The following is a 27,937-nucleotide window of genomic DNA, read 5'->3' on the forward strand; positions in this document are numbered from 1 at the left end:
GTTTGCATAGTCTGAATGTGAAATGAAAGTTCTCCCTAACATTGTTCCTCATTTACAAGGTTTGTTTTCCCATCTATCATATGCAGAGAAAGTAAAAACTACCAAATAAAAAATTTGGAGAAGAAACCCCATATAAACACAAACCACTAACTGGTTCCTCATGTGCACAGAAGTGCAGTTGGCCCACTCACTGCGCTCCCTGATAGATGTTTCTCAGAGTAACCAACAACCAACTGACTGTCTGAAAATATTGGACATAAACTCTGCACATGAATCTTAGACTTAGTGTTAATGAAACCGAACAATCTTTGCCACCACATTAAGATGCGTTCACTTCTATTCTTTAACTAAAATTTTCTTGCTTCCTGGTTTCTAAAACTAGCAGTTTAAATTCATGGAGACCAATTAAAATGGAGACCAATTTTTAATTTCACGGAGACCAATTTTACTCTTTTACTGCTTGTTGCTATCTCTGTCTTTCTCACCCACTTCTTTCTTAGATTGCAGATGGACTGAGCCACATAATTGTGGCCATGTTAGTGCCAGCCACAACAGCTCACTGGCATTTTCTGCATTTCTGTATACTGGCCCCCCTGATTTTATTTAATAAGTGTAATCAAAACACAACCCCTTATAATTTCCTTCATGGGTGGTTCCTTACCATAATAGCAGCAAGGCATTTAGTACTTGAATGATACTCGGAGGACTTCTATTGGATAGTCAGTTAGCATTTTACATGTTTGGTTACCAAGTTAAAACTCTGATGCTGTAAATGCTGTTAAAACAAACAAACAAAAAAATTTCATTTGCAATTTGTAAGCTTAGAGGTTAGTGTTTTTTGTTAAGGAGATTAAGAAAACCAAAAAAACATTATATGTACTATTGCTATTGCTCCGATTTGACCAAACCACTTACCCTAAGTATTAAAGGGGTCATGAAATGGAGAAGCAAATTTTCCTTGATATTTAGACAGAGGTAACTGTACTATGAAAACATACTGTAAATTTCTGTAAAACTCATCTTCCTCCCCAGTCTAAAAAGAGCATTTATATTTTGTATTTAAATATCCCACAACATGCGTCATCGCACCCTTGGCCCCGCCCACTGGCGCTCAGTTTGAGAGACAGAGAGAGGGCAGGACAGACATGCCTAGTGTGGCCAGCTATTCCTGAACACCAAAGGGGACCCATTTGGACTATTTTGAATTATTTTTGTATATAAACATGCACTAGACAGACATCTTTAATCGCTATCATGTATCTCACTGCTTTTGAATGATGTGGTGTTAAGTTACTACTCTGAAGCCATTCTCTTTCATTCAGCACAAATGCGTTCTTTTGCACATCTGAGCTATTTTTAATTGTTGGTATATGTAAACATACACTAAATGGACGTCTTTGACCGTTTTTATGTGTTTCCTGCGACGTGTTCCTCAGTGTGCCTATGTGTGTGCATCATTTCACCATGCTTTGGACTATGTATGTGCAGTTTTTCAGCTCGTATCAGCGTGGATTGTTTGTGAACCAGTCATAATACGAAAGAACTGAAAGAACTTACCAAAGAAACTGTTATTAAGGATGGGGCAGTTAAAAACTCTTGGACCCAATTGCAAAACAGTAAGTGAACAGCTCTATTCATGAATATTTCAAATGTCATGACTGTTTGATAGTTTTATGGAGTTGAGTGTTAACAGTTGTCATTGAGATGAACAGTTTAATATATTCGGATGCAATGTGTTGGATGTGCATTATGTGTAAACCCTGAAATTTAGTTTTATAATGTTGTGGAGCTTGCTCTTTCTCTTCCGACTGAGTTTCAAATATATATGGCTGTATTTGAGGGACTGCATGATGTTTGCCAATCATAACAGTGGGCATGTACATTTAAGTTTAAAGGAGGCGCTTAGGCCAAAACCGAGTGTTTCAGTCAGGGGGCCAGAGACAGGATGGAAAATGATCATATATGACTAAATTATGACTGTTTTGGTGCAAAAAAACTTTTGATAACATTAGCAATGGACCTCAGGGAAGATAGTAAATTTATAAAAACAAAATTGCATTTCATGACCAATTTAAACTATGTCTAAATCATCCAGTATCGTTTGCTACAGACATGAACGATACCTCATTTCTGATACCTCAGAAAAGTCATGTTTCTTTTTGAGGAGAGGCATGCTATTACTTTTCTAAGCAAACAGGCTTTCAATTTTCACCTGCCAGATGATAAAAAAAACGAAAAATAAAATAAAATAAATAAAAAATAAAAAATCCCATAAATTTATATTGAAGGAGGGACCCAAGCCATAGGGACCAGAATGTCATAGAGACTTGGTGGTGGGCTCTTTTGACTTGGGCCATTAGGCAAACACCAATGCAACTGCATTTATAACAGGCTATTAACCAATGATGCACGAAATGTAAATTCTTGGCCAAAACCAAAAATTTTGGACACATACGAAACAAAACCATATTTTTTTATTTGATATTTTACTTTGTTGCAGAATAACTAAAATATAATAATTATGATAAATAACCAAACACATTCTAAATATTATAATATTTTCAGGTTCTTCCTTTAGATGGCATTACTACCATCAGATCTAGGCTCCGACAACTTATAAAATGTATAATTTTTCATATTTATTTGATATTTAAAATATTGCACAGCTCTATCAATGTGAAAAAACAAAGTTTGGCTAATAAATAAGCACAATTTTTTCACCAACAAAGTACAACCCCAATTCCAAAAAAGTTGGGACAGTATGAAAAATGCCAATAAAAACAAAAAGGAGTGATTTGTAAATTATATTCACCCTTTGCTATATTGAAAGCACTACAACTAAACATTGCATGATGTTTTACCTTCTGAATTTCATTTTTTTTTAAAATATTTTTTATTTTTTATTTTTTTTTAATGTACAGTAATTTCAAATTAGATGATTGCAACACACTCCAAAAAAAGTTGGGACAGTCGAGTGTTTACCACTGTGAAACATCACAATTTTTTCTAATAACACTTATTAGGCATTTAGGCACTGAAGTCACAAGTTTGTCAAGTTTAAAAAGTGGAATTTTCCCCCATTCATCCATTATGCATGTCTTCAGCTGTACAGGGTCTTTGTTGCTGTATTGTGCACTTAATAATGCGCCACACATTCTCAATTGGAGATGGTCAGGACTTCAGGCAGGCCAATCTAGCACCTGAACTCTCTGCTTATTCGGCCAGTATGTGGTTTGAAGTTGTCCTGCTGAAAATTCCGGGATGTCCTTGGAAAAGAGGGTGCTGTATATGTTGCTGCAAAATGTTTACATATCTGTCTGCATTAATGGTGCCCTCACAGATGTGCCAGTTACTCATGCCATGGGCACTGAGACACCCCTGGCCCATACAGACACTAGCTTTTGGACCTGACACTGATAACGCTGATTGTCCTTTTCCTCTTTGGCCCAGAGAACATGACGGCTGTGTTTTTTAAAAACTATTTGAAATGTGGACTCATCAGACCAAAAAACTCAGTTCCACTGTTCTACTTTCCATCTAAGATGAGACCGAGCCCAGAGAAGTCGGCAGTGCTTCTGGACAGTGTTGATGTAGGGCTTCTGCTTTGCATAGCAAAGTCTTAACTTGCATCTGTGGATGCGGCGGCGAGTGCTGTTGACTAACAAAGGTTTACTAAAGTAATCCCAAGCCCATGTTCATGATGTCCATTTCAGATGAATGATGTTTTTTAAGACAGTGATGTTTGAAGGATCAGAGATCACGCGCATTCAGAAGTGGTTTTCGTCTTGCCCCTTACGCACTGAGATTTGACCGGATTCCATGAATCTGTTAAATATATTGTATACTGTAGAGGGTAAAATGCCCAAAATCCATACAGTTTGTCTTTGTGGAACATTGTTCTGAAAGTGCTGGATTATTTGCTGAAGCATCTGTTGGCATACTGACAAGTCTCGAATGATCCTTGCACTTGAAGGACTAGGCTGTTTTTGGAGGCTCCTTATATACTATGACACAATTGCCTCACCTGTTTAACATCTCCTGTTTCACATCGCCTTGTTATTTCAACTCGGCAAATTGTTATTAGTCTTAAATTGCCCCTGTCTCAACTTTTTTGGAGCATATTGCAATCATCTGATTTGAAATTTCTGTACAATTAAAAAAACAATGAAATTTACAAGGTAAAACATCATATAATGTCTAGTTGTAGTGTAGGGGTGGGTGATATGACCAAAATTCTATATCACGATATGAGTAATTTTATATCACGATAACGATATATATAATTATATAGTTAAATTTTTCTGAAAAATCAATAAAATTGTGTTATATATTAAGCCATGTCGCAATGTGTAATTTTGATTAATCCAGTCAGTGAATTAAATACTTTATAAATTAAAATTCTTCATCTTATATAATTTTCTCTTTATTTTGAACTTGACAAACATAGTCAAAGTAAAAAAATAAAAAAAATGCCACATTTCAGTCTGATGATGTGCACCAATTTTCTTATTTTTCTTTTTATTATTATTGTTGTTGTTGTTGTTATGATTATTGTTATAACTTTCCTCAAGAAACTTAATTTCTCAAAGCAATGCAAAAAGTTAAATAACATACACTGGCAGCCAAAAGTTTGGAATAATGTACAGATTTTGCTCTTATGGAAAGAAATTGGTACTTTTATTCACCAAAGTGGCATTTATCTGATCACAATGTTTAGTCAGGACATTAATAATGTGAAAATGTACTATTACAAATTGAAAACAATGTTCAGAACTTCTTAAACTACTTCAAAGAGTTCTCGTCAAAAAAATCTTTCACGTGCAGCAATGACAGCTTTGCAGATCCTTGGAATTCTAGCTGTCAGTTTGTCCAGATCCTCAGGTGACATTTCAAACCACACTTCCTGTAGCACTTGCCATAGATGTGGCTGTCTTGTCTGGCACTTCTCACGCACCTTACAGTCTAGCTGATCCCACAAAAGCTCAATGGGGGGTTAAGATCCATAACACTCTTTTCCAATTATCTGTTGTCCAATGTCTGTGTTTCTTTGCCCACTCTAACCTTTTCTTATTGTTTTTCTGTTTCAAGTTTTCTTTGCAATTCTTCCCATAAGGCCTGCACCTCTGAGTCTTCTCTTTACTGTTGTACATGAAACTGGTGTTGAGCAGGTAGAATTTAATTAAGCTGTCAGTTGAGGACATGTGAGGCGTCTATTTCTCAAACTAGAGATTCTGATGTACTTCTCCTTCCACATCTCTTTCTGTCCTTGTTAGAGCCAGTTGTCCTTTGTCTTTGAAGACTGTAGTGTACACCTTTGTATGAAATCTTCAGTTTTTTGGCAATTTCAAGCATTGTATAGCCTTTATTCCTCAAATCAATGATTGACTGACGAGTTTCTAGAGAAAGCTGTTTCTTTTTTGCCATTTTTGACCTAATATTGATCTTAAGACATGCCAGTCTATAAGCATACTGTGGCAACTCAAAAACAAACACAAAGACCATGTTAAGCTTCATTTAATGAACCAAATAGCTTTTAGCAGTGCAATGGCAAGTGATTTTCTATTACCAAATTAGCAATTTAGCATGGTTACTCAAGGATAAGGTGTTGGAGTGATGGCTGCTGGAAATGGTCTAGATTTGATAAAAAATGACTTTTTTTTTTTTAATAGTGATGGTGCTGTTTTTTACATCAGTAATGTCCTATACTTTGTGACCTGTTGAATGCCACTTTGGTGAATTAAAGTACCAATTTCCTTCCGAAACAGCAAAATCTTTACATTATTCCAAGCTTTTGGCCGCCAGTCTATAAATAAGTCGTCATTTTTATTTGTATAGCGCTTTTCACAACACACATTGTTCAAAGCAGCTTTACAGAAAATCATGTATTAACAAAAAAATGAAACTGTAATATCTATAAAGTCTTAGAGTGATCCTTGTGTAGTTTGGTTAAATATGATTGTAAATTGTGTATAGAAATTAAATAATCATTGTAATTAGAACCCCTTTGAGCAAGCTGAAGGCGACTGTGTCAAGGAACACAAAACTCCATAAGATGTTGGTTAATGAAGAAAAATAACCTTGGGAGAAACCAGGCTCACTGTGGGGGCCAGTTCCCCTATGGCTAAACAACATGAATATAATGCAAATTAGTAATTTGTGTGCAGTGCAAGTCATGGTTTAAAATTTATAAACTAAGTGTTAAGGTCCAATGTTTAAAAAATATTTTTTTTATTAACTTTAAGATTAATGACTTATGTCTTTGAAAGTCCATCATGGATTTATTGCAGAAGTTCACATAGATGCATTGTCCTTTGTTAGTTGGCTGATGAAGGCTTTTGTTGGCAATTAAATTGTAGTCTATGTATTCCATTTCAAGAGTGTAGTCCATCAATAGACAAAGGTGATGCAGACAGAGATCAATGAGGTGCATCACAGTTCAAACGGCAGGTCATTTCGGTGAGGTTCGGTGGGGTCCGTCATAAGTACAAGGTTCAGGCAATGGCATGATGTATCCTATGTCTTACAGTTGGAATTGGCATCAGCTCATCCTCTGAAGTCCATCGTAAAAGACTGAAGTGATGTCTGTCTAGCACCGGCTGTAGTTTGTCGTCATCACTCAGTGACAAGTAGCAGTGGAATCAGACACCAAGCAGGAATGGAGCTGGAACTGGAGATGGCCGGCTCTGGTAACCTCGGGATATAAATAATATTAGCGTAGATGCCATTCAATTGTATGCAGAGTTATAGATCTTGATAGATGTTTCTGGTTCCGGCAGACCTAACTAAAGCAGCCTAATTGTGAGTTGATGGATACATTACGTGTATGCCTGGCTAAATAGATGAGTCTTTAGTCTAGACTTAAACTGAATGAGTGTATCTGCATCCCGAACAGTATTAGGGAGACTATTCCTTAGTTTAGGAGCCAAATAGGAAAAGGATCTACCTCCTTTTGTGGATTTTGATATTCTTGGAATTATTAACAAGCCAGAATTTTGTGATCATAATGAACGTGATGGAATATAGCATGTCAGAAGGTCACTTAAGTACTATGCAGCTAGACCATTCAAAACTTTGTATGTAGTTAACAGAATTTTAAAATTAATGTGAAATTGAACAGGTAACCAACGATAAAATGGGGCTAATATGATCATATTTCTTGGTTCTAGTCAGCACTCTGGCAGCTGAATTTTGAACCAATTGAAGTTTATTTATTGAACTTGCTGGACATCATCCCAGTAATGCATTACAATAATCTAGTCTTAAGGTCATGAATGCATGAATTAGTTTTTCGGCATCAGCAACGTGTCGTAACTGTAATATTTTTGAGGTGGAAGGATGCTGTTCTACAAACATTGAAAATTTGATTTTCAAAGGACAGATTGGTATCAAATATAACACCTAAGTTCTTCGCTGTAGAAGATGACGTAACAATACATCCAACGAGAGTCAAATTATATTTATGCGTCTTATTTTTAGAGGTTTTTGGTCCTATAATTTGGTCCAATAATTAGTACCTCTGTTTTGTCGTAATTAAGTAGAAGGAAATTTCTGGCCATCCAATCTTTGATTTCATTGAAACACTCTGCTAATTTGGAGGATTGTGAATTTTCGTTGGGTTTAGAAGAAATATAAAGTTGGGTCTCATCGGCATAACAGTGGAAACTTGTTCCATCATTCCTGATAATATATCCCAGGGGAAGCATGTATAAGGAGAAAAGCAGAGGCCCTAAAACTGATCCCTGTGGCACTCCATACTTAACTTTTGTTTAATTTGACAATTCCTCGTTTACACATACAAAGTGTTAGCGGTCTGATAAATAGGACCTAAACCATGCTAATGCAAGTCCACTAATGCCAACATAATTCTCCAGCCTATTCAAGAGAATGTCATGATCTGTTGTGTCGAAGGCAGCACTAAGATCTAAAAGCACTAGTAGAAATATGCAGCCACGATCAGGTGATAAGAGCAAGTCATTTGTAACTCTGATAAGTGCAGTCTCTGTATTGTGATGGGGCCTAAATTCTGACTGAAATTGTTCATATATACCATTTCTCGGTAGAAATGAACATAGTTGGGAGAACACTACCTTTTCTAGTATTTTTGACATAAGTGGTAGATTTGAAATCAGTCTGTAGTTGGCCAATTCTCTAGGATCAAGCTGTGGCTTCTTAATAAGCGGTTTGATAACTGCCATTTTTAATTTTCTTGGGACATGTCCTAAGGATAGCGAGGAGTTAATAATATTAAGAAGAGGTTCTGAGATTACAGGGAACACCTCTTTTAAGAGCTCAGTTGCTATTGGATCTAACATACATGTTGTAGCTTTTGATTTTTTTTTATAAGTTTTGTTAGCTGTTCATGACCTATGACAGCGAAGGATTGAAGTTGTTCATGAGGAAAATTATGAGACACTGTTTTCTGAGGTGCTGTGACAGTTGATTGCATAGTTCCAATTTTATTTCTGATTATTTCAATTTTATCAGGAAAGAAATTTATGAAGTCATTACTTTTGTGCTGCGACGGATTCAGTTGATGCTTTATTCCTAACCATTTTAGCCACAGTACTGAATAAACACCTAGGATTGTTGTGGCTATTTTTATGAGTTTGCTAAAATATGCTGGCCTGGCAGCTTTTAGTGCCTGTCAGTAGCTACAGACACTATCCTTCCATGCACCGCGAAATACCTCTAATTTTGTATTCTTCCACTTGCGCTCCATTTTCCGAGCTACTCTCTTGAGAGCGTGAGTGTGATCATTGTACCTAAGTGATACAGTCTATGTGCTGTAGTTCATGTGTCCTGTGTGCTAGAAGGCAGCTAGAAGATGTTTGGATTAGCCAGTTTGTCTGCTTCCTGACCTGGGCCCCAGTTAGTCAAATACTATCACTATTAAGACTATGAGCCAAATTACTAGAGAGGAGAGTGGCACCTTCCCTGGAGGGATGGAGTCTGTCTCTCTTTAGCAGGTCAGGTCTACCCCAAAAACTCTTCCAATTGTCCATAAATCCTATGCTATTCTCCGGACACCACTCAGGCATCCAGCCATTCAGTGACACTAATCTACTATAAACCTCGTCACCACGAAGAGCAGGGAGGGGGCCAGAGCATATTACAGTGTCTGACATCGTTTTTGCAAGTTCACACACCTCTTTAACATTATCTTTAGTGATCTCCGACTGGCATAGTCGGACATCATTAGTGCCGCCATGAATAAACATTTTTGAAAATCTATGTTTAGCATTAGCCAGCACTTGCAAATTTGATCTGATGTCAGACGCTCGAGTCCCAGAAATGCATTTAACAATGGTGGCTGGAGTCTCTATTTCCACGTTCCTTACAATAGAATCACCAATTATTAAGGCTCTTTCAACATGATTCTCAGTGGGTGCATCATTGAGTGGGGAGAATCGATTGGAAACCCTAACAGGAACGGGAGAGTGGTGTCGCTTTGCTGAGCGAGTATGCTGCCGAGACGTCACCCAAGTGCCCTTCTGCGGGGGCTCTACATCCGGAACCAAAGTGTGTGTGTTGCTCGCTGTACTACCCGCATCCTAAACAGCATCTACCAGCTTCTCTTTCTCACTGGCCTCCACTAGATTTCGGATGCGTGCCTCTAACTCATTAACCTTCTCCGTCAGCCTGACTAATTCCTTACATTTATCACATCCCTCCCTCACTGTTCCCTCACTTTTGTACCCAAAATACCTCACTGCTGATGTAAGACTCTATAGTAAACATGTGGCATGCAATGCAGGAAGAAATAACATGAACGGATGCCATGACTTATCGCAGTTGTTTGTTGTTGCTTTTTTTGTTATGGTTGTTCAAGAGCGGTGAGGGTTTGAGATCGATGTGGTTTGATGGGGTTCCTAATCAGCTGATGTTTGAGATTGATGCAATAATCTATGTAAAACACTGGAGAAAATGAATGCACGCAGTCGAGACGTGAGATGTTGACAAGCGGAAAGAAAAAAGTAGAGAAAATGGGTACATGCGGTAAAATACACACAGTTGAAACAGTAGAGAAGCGGAAAACATGAAGCACGCGGTAAAATGGCAAAGGATAAAACGATGAACATATAAGAATAAGAATAAGCAATGCTAAGCAGGCTAGCAAGCTACAAACACTCGCGCAGCGTGCCGACAGCAACCGGAACAGGAAGTCACCGCCAAAAAGTGAGAGCATGCACAAAATGAAATTTTGGTGCATCCCTACTATCAACCACTCAGAACTAGGGGTGTTGGTAGGATTTGTAAGAGATAAGGGTCTTAGCCTGCAGAGAACCCCCCACACCCCATTCATTTAGAAATATGTTCAAATATGAAAGACAGTGTGTACTACAAAAAAAACCTTCAACATTCTGCATTTATTGCATTTTGAAAATATTGAATGAACAAAAACGCAGTTATGACTCCCAGTACTCTTGTTGTCTGTATAAGCTAGTTATTACACTCTTTCTGCCCTACCCACACCCTGTGTCTGTCTGTCTTGTCTCCTACAAGCATATTAATTTGGGCAGAATGGTTAATTAATTAATCTCTAATTTAACTATGATCTTATGAGTTAGCTAGCTAGCTTGCTGAGCTCAAGTAGTAACAACTGATTTGCTCAACGTTAGGTTACAACAGATGTACAGTAACAGCTGGCTATATCAAATTTAACTAAAATATTTCTAATATCTAGCTTTGTATGCTCTGTTATAATGTACATTATGTGTATTTATATCTACACTCACTGAGCATTTTATTATGCGATTATCTAATCAGCCGATTGTGTGGCAGCAGTGCAGTGCATGAAATCATGCAGGTATGGGTCAGGAGCTTCAGTTAATGTACACATCAACCATCAGAATGGGGAAAAAAATTTGATCTCAGTGATTTCGAAGGTGGCATGATTGTTGGTGTCATATGGGCTGGTTTGAGTATTTCTGTAACTGCTGATCTCCTGGGATTTTCACACACAACAGTCAGTTTAATTAGAATGGTGCCAAAAACATCCAGTGAGCAGCAGTTCTGCAGTTGGAAACATCTTGTTGGTGAGAGAGGTCAACGGAGAATGGCCAGACTGGTTTGAGTTGACAGAAAGTCTACGGTAACTCAGATAACCACTCTGTACAATTGTAGTGAGCAGAATAGCATCTCAGAATGCACAACACGTCGAACCTTGAGGCGAATGGGCTACAACAGCAGAAGACCACGTCAGGCACTTTATTAGGACCATAGTTTTCCCAATAAAGTGGTCAGTGAGTGTACATTTATAACACATTTCATTGAATAACATTAATTAATTTCCCCAAAATAATGTAAAAGTTAAAACTAAAACTTACCAGGTCACATGTTAAACTGTGCAAAATTATCAGGCATAGAAGTTACACATATGGGGCTTTTCCACTGCACGGTACAGCTCAACTCGACTCTGCTTGCTTTTTGGGGGTTTTCCACTGTGGATAGTACCTGGTACCTGGTACTTTTTTAGTACCACCTCAGTCGAGGTTCCAAGCGAGCCGAGCCGATACTAAATGTGACGTCAAAACCCTGCAGATCACTGATTGGTCAGAGAGAATCGTCACTACCAGCGTCACTGGATTTGCGACACGGGACATCAACCCGCTAGTTTTAAAGTTAGCAACAGCGACAGCAATATCATTGGTTCTCGCGACTTTCGAATTGTAAAAAGAAAAGGCTGTGCGCAAAACCACGCCGTGGTCAATAAACGAGGTGCAGACATTCCTCTCGTTAGCAACTAACAAAACGACGTGAAACGAAAAAGTCTTTCAGGAGGTGTCTCAGCTGTTGGCCACACCGGACCTACCAACAGTGTAGGGAAAAGTAAAAAAAAAAAAAAGAAAAAACGTAAAAGTGACTACAGAACCATCAAGGACCACAACAGCCGGAGTGGTTCAAACAGAAGAAAGTGGAAGTGGTTCGACCAAATGGACGCTATCTATGGCAATAGACCGGCGAGCAATGGGAGGGAGAGTGCCCTGGGCTCGGCGTTGTTGGAGTCCACGATGGAGCATGGTACGTTTTGTTATGTTAACTCTATATTCTGCTTGAAAGCTTCACTTTATTTAGTTGATCAGCTACTGGAAAGCTTGCATCTTAAACAACCAGGCCAATTAAATTGTTACACTTGTGTAAAATTACCATACAACAACTGCTTTATGCAGCGCAATGAGCTAGTAGCTAGTTATTGTTTATGGTCAGTAATGTTTGTGTCGCGTTTAAGATGATGTCACGGCAGTAGAGGCGGCACTAAACTGAAGTGGAAAAGCAAGCTCAGAAAAGTAAAGCGAGCAGAGTCGAGTCGAACCGTAATGTGCAGTGGAAAAGTGGCAATAAATTACTAGTTCTGCTGAACAGTACATAGTACCTAGCTGGTTCCGATTACTACCTCATCTGCTCTTTGAAACAATGACGGTGTGATAAAACGTACCGAGTGACATTAGTCCCACCCACTGGCAGGAACTGGTAGTGTTCAACACCTGAATATAAATGCGAGGGCTTAAAAACCCAACCAACCTCTGTGCCAACCAGTCGTTTCAACTGCTTTCCATCAAAAACAGATGGACTACTGGGCGAACATTCAAAGTCATAAAACATATTATTATGACGTGTGTGTGAATCTTCATAAAAGTTCAGGGCTTGGGACAATACATCAAGGGCTTAAGCTCCCGAAGCCCTCCCTTCACAATGTCACAGCTCTGAACACCTTAGCAAGAGCATAGCAATGCCCTGGCCACCTCCCACAACACCCTAACATTGTGGCTGCAAGTTTTACTTGTGCAAGCTCCACTAACATGTATCTCATGAAAATAAAATTATAGCTGTAATCTAAGTCTGGCTAAACCTAAAGTTAATCCATAATTTAATCCTGGATATCATCCATACCATATCATTTAATTTCAAGATTTACTCCAGAATAGCATTAAATAAGAGTATGTGTGTGCTACGCAGGATAAATAGGCGACTGGATTAAGTAAATGCAGAAAGCTTGGATTCCTGAGACATCTGTCTCTCATTATTAGCTGTTTAGTTTCTCTCATACAAACAGGTGTTCAGACAATATGGTGAGGTATAACATTGTATCTGTGCATGGGGAGGGGTATGCGTGTGTGTATATGCTGGGAAGAGGCTTCATTCCATGCTTTGACCACAAATTCACTAATACTAATCCATGCGCACACACACACCTTAGAAATAAAGAGCCTGCCATGCAAAAATAGGCCATTTCTTTGTGCCTGTCTTTTGATTACTGTCCAAACCAGTCGAGACGTATTGTATTACACCACAATTATCAGTCCCAACACACCATGTACTTGGCAACTCAGATCTTTTGTTTTGTAACCGCGTTGAATTTACCACAGAGTGACGACTTGACACACAATGTGGTCCTAACTTAAGAATCTTAGTCTTCTTTGCATGATGCATTGCCCATTAAATTTGGATTACAATAATTCCATTACTTTAAAACTTGGATCGCAATGATTCCCTTGGTTTAAGGTGAAAATAGGTTTCTGGTATCTTCAAGATCTTTAAGGTCTTCTGATTCTTTCTTGGGCATGTATGTGCCTGCCTTTCTTCAATCTGTTCAGAGAATGTTGGGGGACAAGAAATTCAGCCAGGGGTTAGCTGATTTTGGTGTAAATATACCATAGATTTGTTGTCATATCATAGTTCATTTATGTGTGATCTGCATGACATTTTTTGAAAAGGCGGACTAAACTGCGGCCAGGAATTTCCAGTCTTACATATTTTTGGCATCACTCATTTTTAACTCTTTTGTAAAGTGAAATCTTAAAGAAAAGTACTGGTGCAAATAGGTTTTTTTTTTTGTTTGTTTGTTTTTTTACAAATTTGACTCCTCACCAAATCTCTGCACATTTCTGCAGAATTGGAATGCCTGTCTTTCACAAAGTTTTACATATCCCTCACCCTTTGTGTGTTCATTAGTTAAATATTTTGGCTAATTTGGTAATGCTTTCAGCAACCCAACAAGAGTGCAGTACTCTGTTGAATTTTTTTTTTATATACCAGTTTTAAATCCATTCAGCAGATTTTTTTTTTTCCCCAAATCAGAAATGCAGAAAATGCACATCATCATTTGCAACCATAACAGACCTTAAAATTGGTGACAGGAGGTTCAATGTTTTAAAATTTCCAAACTGCCCCTCAGGGGCTGAAGCTGGAACTACAGTTATGCGCATGCACATCTTCACAACTGTTTTCTTTCACTTTTTTAAATGGATGTGAAAGGCACAGCACATCTGATTTTCTGAAACATTTGGGTAGTAATTTCATCAACATACTCCTAACCCCCATCCTAAACCCAACAGTGCAAAGACCAAAACATTGTTCTTTCACTTACTCGCTAGCTGGAGATCAAAAGAGATGTGACGTCAAAGGCACAACATGGGAGAATTTCAGGGCCAAAACTTTGCCATGGCAAAAAAAAAAAACCAGGGTGGAAAAAAATTGGGAACGAACAGATTTACCGTGTGATTATGTTGACCATAAATAAAAGTATGTAACACAAATGGGACTGTTACATGATTACTAGAGCTCACTGTGTACAGCAAATCACAGGAGCTATCAATAGATTCACTATCAACCCATAGTTGTGGTTTCTGTGCACTCATAGCACTTTGGCCCTGTTTAAGTCTATTTGATCTGATTGAGGTTTTGGACACTGGTTTGTCTTGTGAAACTGAAAAACATGCTAGCTCGCTGAGAGCAGACTGAGCAGCGTCCTACATCTTCAATGAGCCCATTGTGGAAGACAGCAGAGGAGTTGTGGTTCTGGTCCAGTGGCGGTGAATAGACCTGTTTATGAGTCTATGTATGTGTTTGTGTGAGAGGGAAAGAATGAGAAAGAAAAAGTAGAAAGACAGAAAGGAAAGCATTATTTTAGAAATGGCCTAATTTTCGTTTTTTGAAACACTGTCTAAAAGCTGCATATCATTGTTCAAGAATGTGGTTCTGTGAGCTTCCAACTGCATTTCAAAATGCTCAAGCTAAAAGTCAGCATTTCTGCCAAATGTTTGTCGTATTTGCAGCACTTCAAAACAGCTTGTCTAAAGTGAGTCATCTAAATTCTGGTCTTGCCTTTCTCTGAGAGATAAATTAACATTTGAACGAAAACTAACTTTATGAAAGGTCAAAGCTATCATATTATTAAGGTACATCATGATATTATCATTACATTTAATGTACCTTTGTATTTTTAGGATCATAATAAAACCATTCATCGTGTCTAGACAGAAGTAATAGAACAGAAATAGATTAGTCAATATTTCCAGGTGATCAAAGCACTAATACAATAAAATGGGTGTGTAGGGGAGAGGCCTGTGTGGGAGTGGATATCAGGAATACTGGAGTGTTAACTGCATCAGTTTGTTGCGGTTTGTGAGCCATATACAGCACCAATATGAAATTATATCTTATGTCTTATTCTTTTTTTTTTTTTGCCTTTTTTTTTCTTTCTTTTTTTTTTTGCTTTATCCTAGATTTCTTTTAATGGCCTATGCCCATACAATCAGACTGATTGCACTGTGAATTCAGCAACAGTAGGGAAAAAGTTTTGCTGCTGAAATTGAGCTGTGCTTACTGAAATTCAAATTACTGCCCCCATTGGCCAAAGCTAGAAGTGTTGTTGAACATATGGGCATGTGTAAGCTCCAGTTTTCAGATGAAATCCGAAAGCTAGTTGTTTTTTTAGTAGTAAATTATGTAATATAGTCAACAGTAATGCATATTTTATTAACTCTATATTACCCCCAGATCAGATCAGAAAGTAGGGATGGGCTTTTTCGACTAATTTTGCAATTGAATACTCAAATCCACAAAAAATTAGTAATCAATTACTCATAAATTGAAATGTAAGTTTAAAATAGCAAGTATGACATGTAAAATGTATTTTTTGTTTTATTCACAAATGCTACCAAGAACATTTAAGATAAGATAACTGCAACAAACTATGCCTTTTTTCGGGCATTTCATGAAATGAACAATGGCATTAATAAAAATGTGGAAAAAAAGATTTTAAAATAACAGTAAAAAACACTTGCACCCACCCGGAGCTTACACAGAAACCAATACTGACAGCATTTGGGTAATGCACATTTAAAAACTCTGAGTCAACATAAAGGCTATTTTTATCATTTCACATGTTATTATTCAGAAAAACAAGTGGTGAAAGTTGGATTTTTATAAAATGTGCTTTGTCGTTGTTCAGAGATTTAACACACATACACGTATACTGGTCTGATAAGCTTCCGAGTTTCTCGTACGGCTTCATATTTTTTTTCCACCATAAAAGCAGATCCTTGTCTGTTTGTTTGCATGACTCCAACAAGAACCGAATACCAGTAGACTCAATTGTAACTAGGGTAACTAATGATTATTTTGACAATCGACTAATCTAACAATTATTAGAATGATTATTTAACTATTCTGGCGATTATTGCAACGATTAATCATTAGCTCTTAACCGACAATTCAGCTTGTGCCCCGAGTTAAAAGGTTGTTTTAAACGTGCTTGCTAAAAATAAAGTGGACAAAATCATCTTTTAAAAATACCGCTAAATGACATTCAAATCAAATCAAATCCCTTTATTGTCACTCAACGATATACACAAGTGCAACAGTGGGTGAAAGTCTTGGGTGCAGTTCCAAGGAACATAGCAGTACAACAATTGCTATAAACATCTGATTTACACATAACACAGTTTACACATCTTGTTACAGAACACAATATACACCTAATAATATACAATATACAGTATACACAAAATAAGAAGACTGTATACAATAAAGATAATATACAATATACAGTATAATACGACTATTCAACAATGAAAATTTTTGTCAATTTTTTTATGATCAACATTGTCGATAACGACGACTAATTGTTTCAGCCCTAATTGTAACTGCAAGATTTGGTGAGAGATTCAGAGGGAAAGTACAATTATAATTCAGCGTTTCTCACGGCAGGCAAATGCACGAAGGAATATCAATTTGCTATATTCGAGAAGTGTTTTTAATAATCGACTAGCTGGTGCAGAACATGTACTAGATTAGTCGATTACTTGTGCAAATCCCAGCAGAAAGGGGTTGACTTCAGGTTACATGAACTTTCGAAAGTCATTGATTCAAATGATTTCCTGTGTGAACATATTGATATGATACAGGGTGGCAGATGGCCGATATAATGCTGAATTATACATTACAACTTAATAGCAAATAAGATGTACACAAAATTGCTGAAAACTTATTTCATATAATGTTTGCTCAAAATACATAAAAATTATATTTGAAAAGAGAAAATGTGCTCTATCCATTAACAATGCTGTCTGTAGATTTTGGAGCTGAAATTAGGCAGAATGACCCCTATTCTATTTATCTTTATTTGGTCAAGCAAGCACAATAATGGCTGATTAATTGGCATGCCTGATATATTGGTCTGGTTGATATATCAGTCTATTACTTGTCTAAGATTAGGACCCTAAAGTAATTTGAAATGTTAAAAACAAATTTAAAAAAATTACGTTGCCCACACAAACAAGAAGGCTATCTGTTGTAAATAATCAGGTCTAACTGATATCAAAGCACAGATCTGAGATGTTCCTTAGCATAAACAAAACCTTTCTTAAGAATGAGTGTGGGATTTTAAACTTACATAGAACTCAATTCATGATGGTTTGATGAGGTTTGAGGTTATGATAATTTTTCTTTAAAGTGTTTTTTTTTATACATTGTAACAGTATAAGGACGGGCAAGGAGGAGGCTGGAACCTGCTGAACAGTCAACGTAAAATCGAACGATATATATTAATGATATAACTTAAAACAACATAAAACATAAATTAACAGATACACATGCAGAGCGGCCATGTGCATCTCTCTCTCGAACTGGCGCCTCCGGCTCATCTTTATCCCCCTCCCAGCTGATTAGCCCGATTACGGCCCGGCCCTGCCCTCCTCCTCGTCCCGGCATGACACACTCCCCTCCCTTCCTGGAGGGGGGGATGTTGCCCTTCCAGCAGTGCCTGCCGGCAGGTCTTCCCCGCCTTTCTGGAGCCCTGGGAGAGACGAGGGGAGGGAAAGGGGAGAGAGAAAGAGCGAGGCAGAGGGAAAGAGCGAGGACGGAGCTACAGAAAGAGAGGAGAGAGAGAGAGAGAGAGAGAGGAAAAACTTGCCCACCGGTTCCCGGACACGCTGTTGCCCGGTCCTCAACCGCTCCTCCGCCCTCTGGCGGACGACAGCTCGCTCCTCCCCCTACGGACGGCAGCGAGTCCTCCGGCCCCTGGCGGATGGAACCACTCCTCCCCTTCTTCAGCAGACAGCAGCGGTTCCTCCGACTCTCGGCGGCCGGTAGCGACCCCCTCCGTCCCCAGGCAGATGGCAGCGGCGAGGACTCCGCAACAGTGCATCCATCCTCATTCCCGGGTTTTGGCACCACTGTAGCAGTATAAGGACAGGCAAGGAGGAGGCGGGAACTGGCTGAACAGTCAAAGTAAAATTTAATGATATAAATGAACTTAAAACAACATATAACATAAACGAACAGACCTACATGCAGTGCCGCCACGCACGTCTCTCTTTCTCTCTCTCTCTCTCAAACTGGCGCCTCCAGCTTGTCTTTATCGCCCTCCCGGCTGATTAGCATCACATGCATTCTCCTATTCCATCTTATTATGCAGAGAAGTTGATTTTGTAGGTTGATTTCTCCAGAAAATTATGATGCAATGCTGGTTAACCGAGCAAGTCTTGCTGATTAAGCTAGTCAAATAGCCTTGTTGGAACCCCAGGATCCCATGTTGTGGACCAGCTTTCACAACACAATTTAGGCTATTTTTTCAGCAGGGAACACAACGACTCTGTGGGGATTTTAGCATTCCTCTGTTTGTTTGAGGTGCCCAACATAGTGGCATGCTTGACCAATGAAGTGAGTTTGTGTCGGGACTACCTGTTTTTTTAGCACAATGTCTGATAAGGGGGAAGGTTTAAAAAACCTGTTTGGAATTTTTGCAATAGAGCACAACAGTGCCCATCTACCTTTTCAGTCATCTTAGTTCCTGAACTATTTTCCCATTCATTTTTTCCATAAGGATTTCATACAGTTCTTCATAAAACAGTTGTAATCATGAACTAAACCAACCAGCTCTGAGGTGTATCACAAAATTACAAACTTTGATTTTAAGACAAGGCAAGTTTATTTAGATAGCACATTTTATACACAATGGCAATTCAAAGTGCTTTACATAAAAAAACAAAACAAATATATGATACAAAAAAAATATATATTTTAAAATCAATTAAGAACAAGAAATAATAATAAAAGTAATAAGATAAATTTTAAAAAGTAAAAATTATTAAAATGAATGAAAAAGAATACAGAAATAAAATGATTCTGTGCAGTCAGTAAGTGCAGCACAGTGCTCAGTGAATAAAAGCACAGCTAAACAGATGTGTTTTCTTTTCGGTCTGGATTTGAATGTGGCTACTGTTGGAGCACAACTGACCTCTTCTGGAAGCTGGTTCCAGCTGCGGGTGGCATACTAGCTAAATCCTGTCTCACCTTGTTTTGAGTGAACCCTTTGTATTTTTAACTGACTTGATCCTAATGATCTTAATAGGTCTGATAGGTTTATGCTCAACAAGCATATCTGCAATGTATTTAGGTCCTAGGCCATTGAGTGATTTATAAACGAGTAATAGTACTTTAAAATCAATTCTAAATGTAACAAAGCCAGTGTAAATATCTGAGGACTGGAGTAATATGCTCAGATTTTTTGGTTCAGGTGAGAATCCTGGCAGCAACATTCTGAATGAGCTGCAGGTGTCTAATGGTCTTTTTGGGAAGGCCAGTGAGAAATCCATTGCAGTAATCCACCCTACTGGTGATGAATGCATGAACAAGTTTTGACTGGAAACAAAACATCTAATTCTCACTTTATTTTTTAGATGGTAGTAGGCTGATTTAATTATTGATTTGATGTTACTACTGAAACTAAGGTCTGACTCCAAAGTGACACCAAGATTCCTTACTTGATTTTTTTATCTTAAGACCCCTGGAGTCAAGGTATGTGTTCACCTTGGGAATTTCACCTTTGTTGCCAAGTACAATAAGCTCTGTCTTGTTGTTTAACTGAAGGAAGTTTCGGCACATTCAACTGTTAATTTCATCAATGCACTGGCACAGAGAGTTTATAGGGTTGTAGTCATTTGGCAATAGGGCTGGGTAAATCTGGGTGTCGTCTGCATAGCTATGGTATGCAATTTGGTTCTTTTTCATAATTTGGCCTAGTGGGAGCATATACAGGTTGAACAATAACTGTGCAAGAATTGAGCCTTGTGGGACTCCACACGTCATGGATGTCCACTCAGATTCATGTTCACATTGTAGCCCCACCCTTCTAGATGTGACCTGAACCTGCTGTGGACTGTCCCAGAGAGTCCTACCCAGTTTTCCAGTCTGTCTAGGAGAATGTTGTGGTCGAATGCAGCACTGAGATCTAATAATACCAGCACTGATATTTTACTTGAATCTGTATTTAGCCGAATATCATTACGTATCATTTTGAGCGCCATCTCTGTGCTGTGATGCGGATGGAAACCAGACTGGAAATTGTCCAAGTAGCCATTAGAGTTTAAGAATTTGTTTAGCTGATTGAAAACCAACTTTTTAATTATCTTGCCTATGAAAGGAAGATTTGAGATTGGTCTGTAGTTGTTTAATATAGAGTTATCCAGAATGCTCTTTTTTTAGAAGGGCTTGACAACTGCCTTTTTCAGGGACTTTGGGATTTTTACTTCCAAAACCTGACTGTTGTGCTCTACACCATTTGGAGTCACTAGTGCCATGGAAATTAGATGCTTCAGCTTTAAACTTTCTGTCATGAATCGCAATAGTTTTATTCTGAATGTGTCTGCACAAGACTAATGCCACCTGTATTCAGTTGAGTAACTTTAAAGCTGTGTGTGTGTGTGTGTGTGTGTAGTCAGGCCTATTTCCATTAAGAGAAGTGTCCTCAACTGACCTATATTCCTGTGCAAATAAAACAAACATCCCATTTATTGAACATATTTAAGCCTAGAGGGCAGAACTGAGTGCTCAGTCTGTAAAAAGCAGGAACATGTGCAAGGCCTCTTAAATCTAATGAGTGTCATGTTGTCCTGTTTTCACTTCTGCAGTTTTCATTAGGTTCCAAGAATTAAAGAATTTAAGAAGCTGCAGACTGTTCCATGGACAGTAAACACTACTGAAAGGATCCTTTTGTAGGTTTTAAACAGTTCATTACCAAAACCTGTGCTTACATTCACATTACACATTTATTATTATTCTATTAAAATTAGTAGTACAACAAATACTATCATTACAGTGCCTATAGAAAATCATCATTCCCCTTTGAAATAGTCACCTTTTTTTGCCTTACAGCCTGAAATCAAAACCTAATAAAACATTTTTTTTTTTAAATCACAGCTTTATTTAAAATTTTGGGTTTAAAGCATTCAAGTAACGATAAAAAGGCAACCGTTTCAAAAATTTATAAAAAAAAATAGAATAACAGGGTTTGTAAAGTGATCATACCCCTGGATTTAATACTTCCTAGAGCTACCTTTTACTTCAATGAAAGCCATCAGTCTGTTTGGATATAACTCTACTAACCTAGATTGGGGAATATTTACCCATTCTTCCATACAGAAATGTTCGGGTTAAGTCAAATTGGGGGGTGAGATGCGATGGACTGCTCTTTTCAATCCATCCACAGGTTTTCTATTGGATTTACGTCAGGGTTCTGACTTGGCCACTCAAGGACTTTGACCTCCTTATCCTTAAGCCACTTGTTGAGTTTTCTTTTTTTTTTTTTTTGGTGATGTGTTTAGGGTCATTGTTGTGCTAAAAGTTGAACCCCCTGCCCATCTTCAGCTGTTGAGCAGAGGGCCACAGATTTGCATGGCAACATCCATTTTCCATTTTATACTGACCAATTGCCCAGTCCTCGCTGAAGAGAAACACCCCCACAACATAATGTTACCACCACCATGCTTCACAGTAGGTATGGTATGTTCTGGGTGAGGTGCTGTGTTTGGTTTTCTCCAAATATAGCGCTTGGAGTTCAGTCCAAAAAGTTCAATTTTTGTCTCATCTGACGATAAAACCATTTGACATATTGCATCAGAATTTTTCAAGTGCTTTTTTGCACAGTGCTTTTCAGAAGATGCTTCTTTCTCGCCACCCTGCCATACAGGCCAGCTTTGTGTACAATTTGGGATATTGTTGTCACATGCACAGATCGAACAATCTCAGCCTTGTAAATCCTTCAAAGTTGCCTTTGGCTTCTTGATAGCTTCTGATCAATATCCATATGGCACGGTCATCCAGTTTGTAGGGAAGGCTTGATCTAGGCAAGGTTTTGGTGGTGCCATGCACTTTCCACTTCTTAATATGCTCTGAACAGTACAGGTTTTTTTTTTTTTTTGGGTGAAATTTGACCTGGACATGGTCTTTGTGAGGTTCACCCCTTATATTTATGTATTTGTGTTAGCAATGTTAATATCACAATAGCAGCACAATTCAGTTCTGATTGACTGTCTCTTTGTGTAGATGATGTGTCGGCAGAAAGCAGCACAGAGTTTCCTGACAGGCTGTCTTTAATGGAGGTACGCCTCCAAGCACAGGAAGATGAAATAATGCTACTGAAGTCCTCATTGGCTGATGCCTTACGCAAGCTTCGCCTTCATGACCAACAGATACCCCTGCTTAAACAGCAGCTGATTGCTGGTGAGAGGTTAATGATGAGTGCTACTGTAAATATATTGTAAAATATTTTATTGCATTTTTTATTGTTTTCTGGCTAACATTGAGTAGTGTAACAACATTTTGATCTCACACTGTGAAAAGTAAAAGCATGCAAGACCTTAAAGTACTATTTCTACCTGATATGACCCTTAAAAATTACTGTTGTTTTAGTCAGGTGTATTAAGACATATTGAATAAAAATGTTGACTTAAAAAAAAAAATGTAGATGTTACCACATGAAGAATATTTTCAGGATACCTGACAAAAAAAAAAAAAAAATGTTTATGTCTGTTCTTCTTGTGATTGAAAGTTAGCTTCAGTCAGCCTGTGAATAAACATTAAATACTCATTTGTGTGCTTGTTTGTGTACAACATCAGTGAACCCTACTGCCGCTCGAGTGTTAAATCAGCCCTATTATGTGGATGGATTCTCTAAACCTTGCAGACTGTCTACAAGCTCTCTTGATGGACTTCACCACCCACCCAACAGGTGCAGATGGTTCTGAGTAGTTTTGTGTACCTTAAGAATTTGGTAACTGCAATTTCCAAAAAAAAAAACATATGTAAAATTACAATCCATATTTAAAGGCTAATGAACAACATACACAAAGTAAACTCAAACTAATTTGTTATTTGTCAGTTATTTGTCATCTTCTCACAACTGTCATCTCAACTTAAAATTCAGTAACTTCTTGCTGAAGTTGCAGAAGTGCTTGATGATACTGAGAAGAAATGTTCTGCGAAAAACAGTCTGACCGCCCACACATGTTTAAAACAAAGAGGCAGTGCAACATTCCTTGGCAGACTGCATGAACAGCATCCAGGGAAAATGGGACAGAGAGAGAAAACTGTGTTATATGTGTTCATTATTATGTTACCCCAATGGGACTTTCTTATTATTATGTCAAAAACTTACTAAGGCAAGCATTTGAAGCTAAGGATTTGAACAAGCTCCTATTAACCCTATGTTGATACCTCAAATCATGCATCTTGTTGAGGAGAGGGGTTTTCCAAGCAATCAGACTTAACCATTTTTGCATGACATAAAATAAAACGGGTGTAAAAAAATACATAGAGTAGACTTATATTGAAGGAGGGAGAAAAGCCATATCTAGTGACCAGTGTATCATATTGTATGGGGGTGGGCAATGCACTAAAAAACTTAGCAATCACATTGCAACATTCTGACAACCACTTACAACTCCCTATGAATTTTGCATGGGTACCACCAGTTTTTCTTTAGAAAATGTAAAAATCTTGTTAAAATTACAAATCCACTTTAAAGTTTACTACAGGTCTATGTCTTTGAAATTGGTTGGTTTAGCTTAATAGTTAAATATCTGGGCTGGGAACAGAAAGGTTGAAGGTTCAAAAGCCATAAGGCATGAAACTTACTCACAGGTTTCTCCAGGAGGATTGTCCCTTTAAGAATTAACTTTAAGCTACTTTAAATAAAAGCATCAGCTAAATGACAAAGTAGAAATGAATTAGTAACTATCAGTATAAATTACAGACAGCATTCAAGGCAGCATGAAGACATCCTTCATCTCAGATGCTCTGTTTTGTTTGTGTACTTATAGCCATATCTCAAACACAGCTGAAAATGGGGAGGGCGGGGCTAACACCATTTCCAGCCACAATCTGAGCACTAGTGACAGGTGTACACAGACCGATCTATGGATCCCAAATCACAAGACTGTCCCGCTGGCCCTGACGCAGGGCATCCAGAGTCTCTCTCTGGAGGATGCTTTACCTGAAGGCGCCCCCTTCACAGAAAACACCTTGACCAAGCTCCGTGGAGAGGACGAAGTCATTGATGAAGATGAGAGAGACAAGGACCACACCTGGAGCTCTGAAGTAGAAGACAGCATCCAGCCCACCACGATCAGGACCCTCCAGCAGCAACAGAGCAAAGGCAGCGAGGACAGCCAGGGTTCATGCCCTCAAACCCCAACGTCCTCCTCTCCGGCACCCCCGAAAGAGCCAACCTCTAGCCCACATGGAGGACCCCTCTTGCGCATGCAGGAGGGAGAGAAAGCAATGTGCGTTGACCTCAACAAGTGGATTCAAGCATTGGCTGGCTGCTTGAATTCTTTGCCTGTGGTCTTAGTGCTAATCCTAACACTAATGCTTGCAATTGCTGCAAAAACCAAAGTTACAACTTGTTGAGCTGGTTCTTGACACCCAGATAGAGCTTTATTTATAGAGCAGCAAAAGTGGATTGACAAGTAATCATTTAGAAAGTGCTTTATAGGTCAGGACAAATTTTACTCCAGGTCCTAGAGGCTAGTATGTTCGTTTTAAAATGGAGCATGCTATTTTTCTTATGTTAGGCTATGTTGGTTGTTCTTTTTTGTTTCATGACCTAATAAAATGGCTTGACGAGTGCAGTTTTCGGTTAAATCAGAAAGTCTGAGTAGGATATATGGAAGGGCTTTTTTTTAAATAGCCATCAGCCTTTTGTTGTGTCACAGCCATGAATTTGCTTGTCTGTTGCAGGTGGAGGGACATTCTCAGTATAGAGAGCATTTGATTGGACAAAAATCTGTGCAATGCAGTATGAGGAAATTATAAAGACTTAAATCTCCTAAAAGGGTATTTTATCAAGGTTTTGAAGCACACTAACATATAGATGACCTCAAAACAAACACACATGGACTAAAAGCCTGGACTTTAATATCATGGGATCTTTAAGGGTGCTTTCACACTGGCACTTTTGGTGTGCATCCAGGTTCAAATGATGTCAAAGTTTGGTTCATTTGGATGATGTGAATGCTGTTTTCCGAACTCGGGTTCACACCCATTAACAGCACTTGGGTCTGCTTGAAAAGGTGGTCTGGAGTACTGTTCATGTGAACTGGTACCATTCGCTGCTGATATGAAATCCAAATCGCAGACGTGAACTGCTTGTGATGACATATAAATTGCATCTTTACAGGCTCGCGATCGCAATTATTGTGGTATAATGCATTTGTCATACCTGCTTGTCTCCAAATAAATCCCCTTCAGAAAGCAGCTCACATTTTTCACATCTCCTGCAACGCATCCACATGCTCGCAGACAAATGCTTGCATTCTTCACATCATTGCACATTCAGTGCATCCGTGGGAGACAAACACATGTGTTGTTCTGCGCATGGCAAGTTTTCGTGGTAAATCCAAAGACAAACTTTAATACTTCACTTAACACAGTGATGTCTTTTTGAATTTTTACCTAGTTACAGTGAAAAAACAGCTGCCGCTTTTACTCACTTTGATGATGTAACAGACCCAAATAATATGATGTGTACAGAGACCAGTGCGGGCAGCTGGAGGTGGAGGAAAAGAACTCGGGTTCAGTCCGTGCAATTGAACCAAGTGTGAAAGCACCCTAAAACCTTGCATATCTTTTTAAAGTCTTAACTGTACCATTTAATCAATGATGTAAGGGATGTAGTTATAAGTTCTGTTCCCCAAGGCAACTTTAGGATAATTTATTTGATTGGTAAGGTACTCTTGGCAGTGATTCAACTCTTCTAAAGAAATCAGTGCTATGCCAACAAATACTTTTATGCCTGTCAGTTTCTGGTTGCAGTTGTAGACTTTCATTGTAGGCTTCATTAGAAACTAATTGTGATTTGTTGGGGCAGATGCCAGTGTTGTTGAAAAAACCTTTGAGTTTCTAGTAGGAAATGGGAGGGCAGCTGAAATGTTTGAACAGATGCAGGATTGACTGAGCTTGGTATGCACGTCCGTTATTACAGTTACGGGAAACATAGTGCATAATTTTGCAGTAAATAAAGGCAGCTATAATAATGTCAACGGGACAGTTTGAATCCCCTTCAGGTGAATACGAAACAAATGAGATCATCTCGCTAAAGCCGAAAATCTTTTAGTGTAAAAGGAACTTCAGACTGAGTCTAAATGTCAACAAACAGTATCTATGACAGAACAGTTCCGGGGAAACTTGTCTGTAACTTGGTTTTCGCAGAAACACAAAAGCTCATCCTGGGATGTTGAAATTGTACTAACCCAATCAAATAATCTCACTTAACATAAATCTGTTTTGATTCATTCACTGGTTTTATCTGCATGCATGCTTTGGGTGGTCTTCTTGCAGGTACAGATGACTTAATAATTTCTTTTAATTGCATGTAACTGGTATTGCCTCGACTTGTTTGACTTGACATTGTTTGACGTAAACTTGTGTTTATGGATTTAGATAGACAGATGAACAGACAGACAAAATCTTTGGATGGATGGATGGATGGATGGATGGATGGATAGATAGATGCAATATATTGATTGCAAATAAGACATATTATAAAACTGGTGAAATCAAATTAACAGATATACACAACATTTACTCAAAATTAACTGAAAATATTTGTGCATTGTCAGCTGACAAGGCTGTCAAGTGATTTTAGAAATGACAAAAGGGGAAACTACCATTTAATCACTAAGGAGGCAGATGCTGATAATCTCAAATTGGCCAAAAATCAGCTGATTTATTGGCCTAGCCCATATATGAGTCTGTCACTAGTTTTGACAGCTGTAAATAATGTGTTAGAAGTTTGACAGGGTGAGGGTTCAGCTGTAATTGCAAGATTACCCCCCCCCCCACACACACAATCAGCTGAGTTTCAATTCTCTTGTCTGTCACCACAAATATCATCATTGATCACATGACCGCAGTTATTTCCTGTTTCATGTAGCTCTTATTGGATGCCTCTAAGAGTGTTCAGAAGAACAGGAAATAGGGCATGTTTCAGAGGAAACAATCCCTCACTGAGCACCGACTCATACTCCCACACACAATAGAAGCATTTTGGGGCAGATTCATTGAAGCTCATTTGCCACATTAACACTCATAACTTGTCACTAATTCAGGGTTCCCAGACCTTGTGATTACTGGATTTAAAAAAACATATTTCTGGAATAAAAAAAAAATAGAGATTACACTCACAAAGAGCAATTTTTAGCTTATGAAATATTTTTTAACTGAGCATATCAAGAAAAATGAATACCTCTATGTATATGTGTATGTGTCTGCATGCATGTTTGACTGTGGGTTTTGGGTTTGATAATGTGGGTGCATTTGCATGCTGCACTAGTCTAAACATGATGGTGCACTTGCCTAAATCTAAACATGCTAA

At 38.4% G+C, this 27,937-nt stretch overlaps 1 protein-coding gene across 4 annotated transcripts in view; it reads left to right on the forward strand.

Annotated features, from left to right (window-relative positions):
- Window positions 1-27,937, forward strand: part of LOC127415075 (echinoderm microtubule-associated protein-like 3) — a 67,506-nt gene that overhangs the window by 11,010 nt on the left and 28,559 nt on the right. For 3 of the 4 annotated variants that reach the window (XM_051653606.1, XM_051653595.1, XM_051653584.1), the window contains 3 exons: window positions 22,609-22,785; window positions 23,182-23,293; window positions 24,384-24,845. In XM_051653606.1, coding sequence (XP_051509566.1) covers window positions 22,659-22,785; window positions 23,182-23,293; window positions 24,384-24,845 — 701 coding nt within the window. In that variant the 5' untranslated portion in view covers window positions 22,609-22,658. The remainder of the gene's footprint in view (window positions 1-22,608; window positions 22,786-23,181; window positions 23,294-24,383; window positions 24,846-27,937) is intronic. The other variant, XM_051653618.1, reaches the window with a different exon arrangement.

This window comes from Myxocyprinus asiaticus, chromosome 2 (assembly GCF_019703515.2).
Source record: "Myxocyprinus asiaticus isolate MX2 ecotype Aquarium Trade chromosome 2, UBuf_Myxa_2, whole genome shotgun sequence".
Classification (NCBI taxonomy): domain Eukaryota; kingdom Metazoa; phylum Chordata; class Actinopteri; order Cypriniformes; family Catostomidae; genus Myxocyprinus; species Myxocyprinus asiaticus.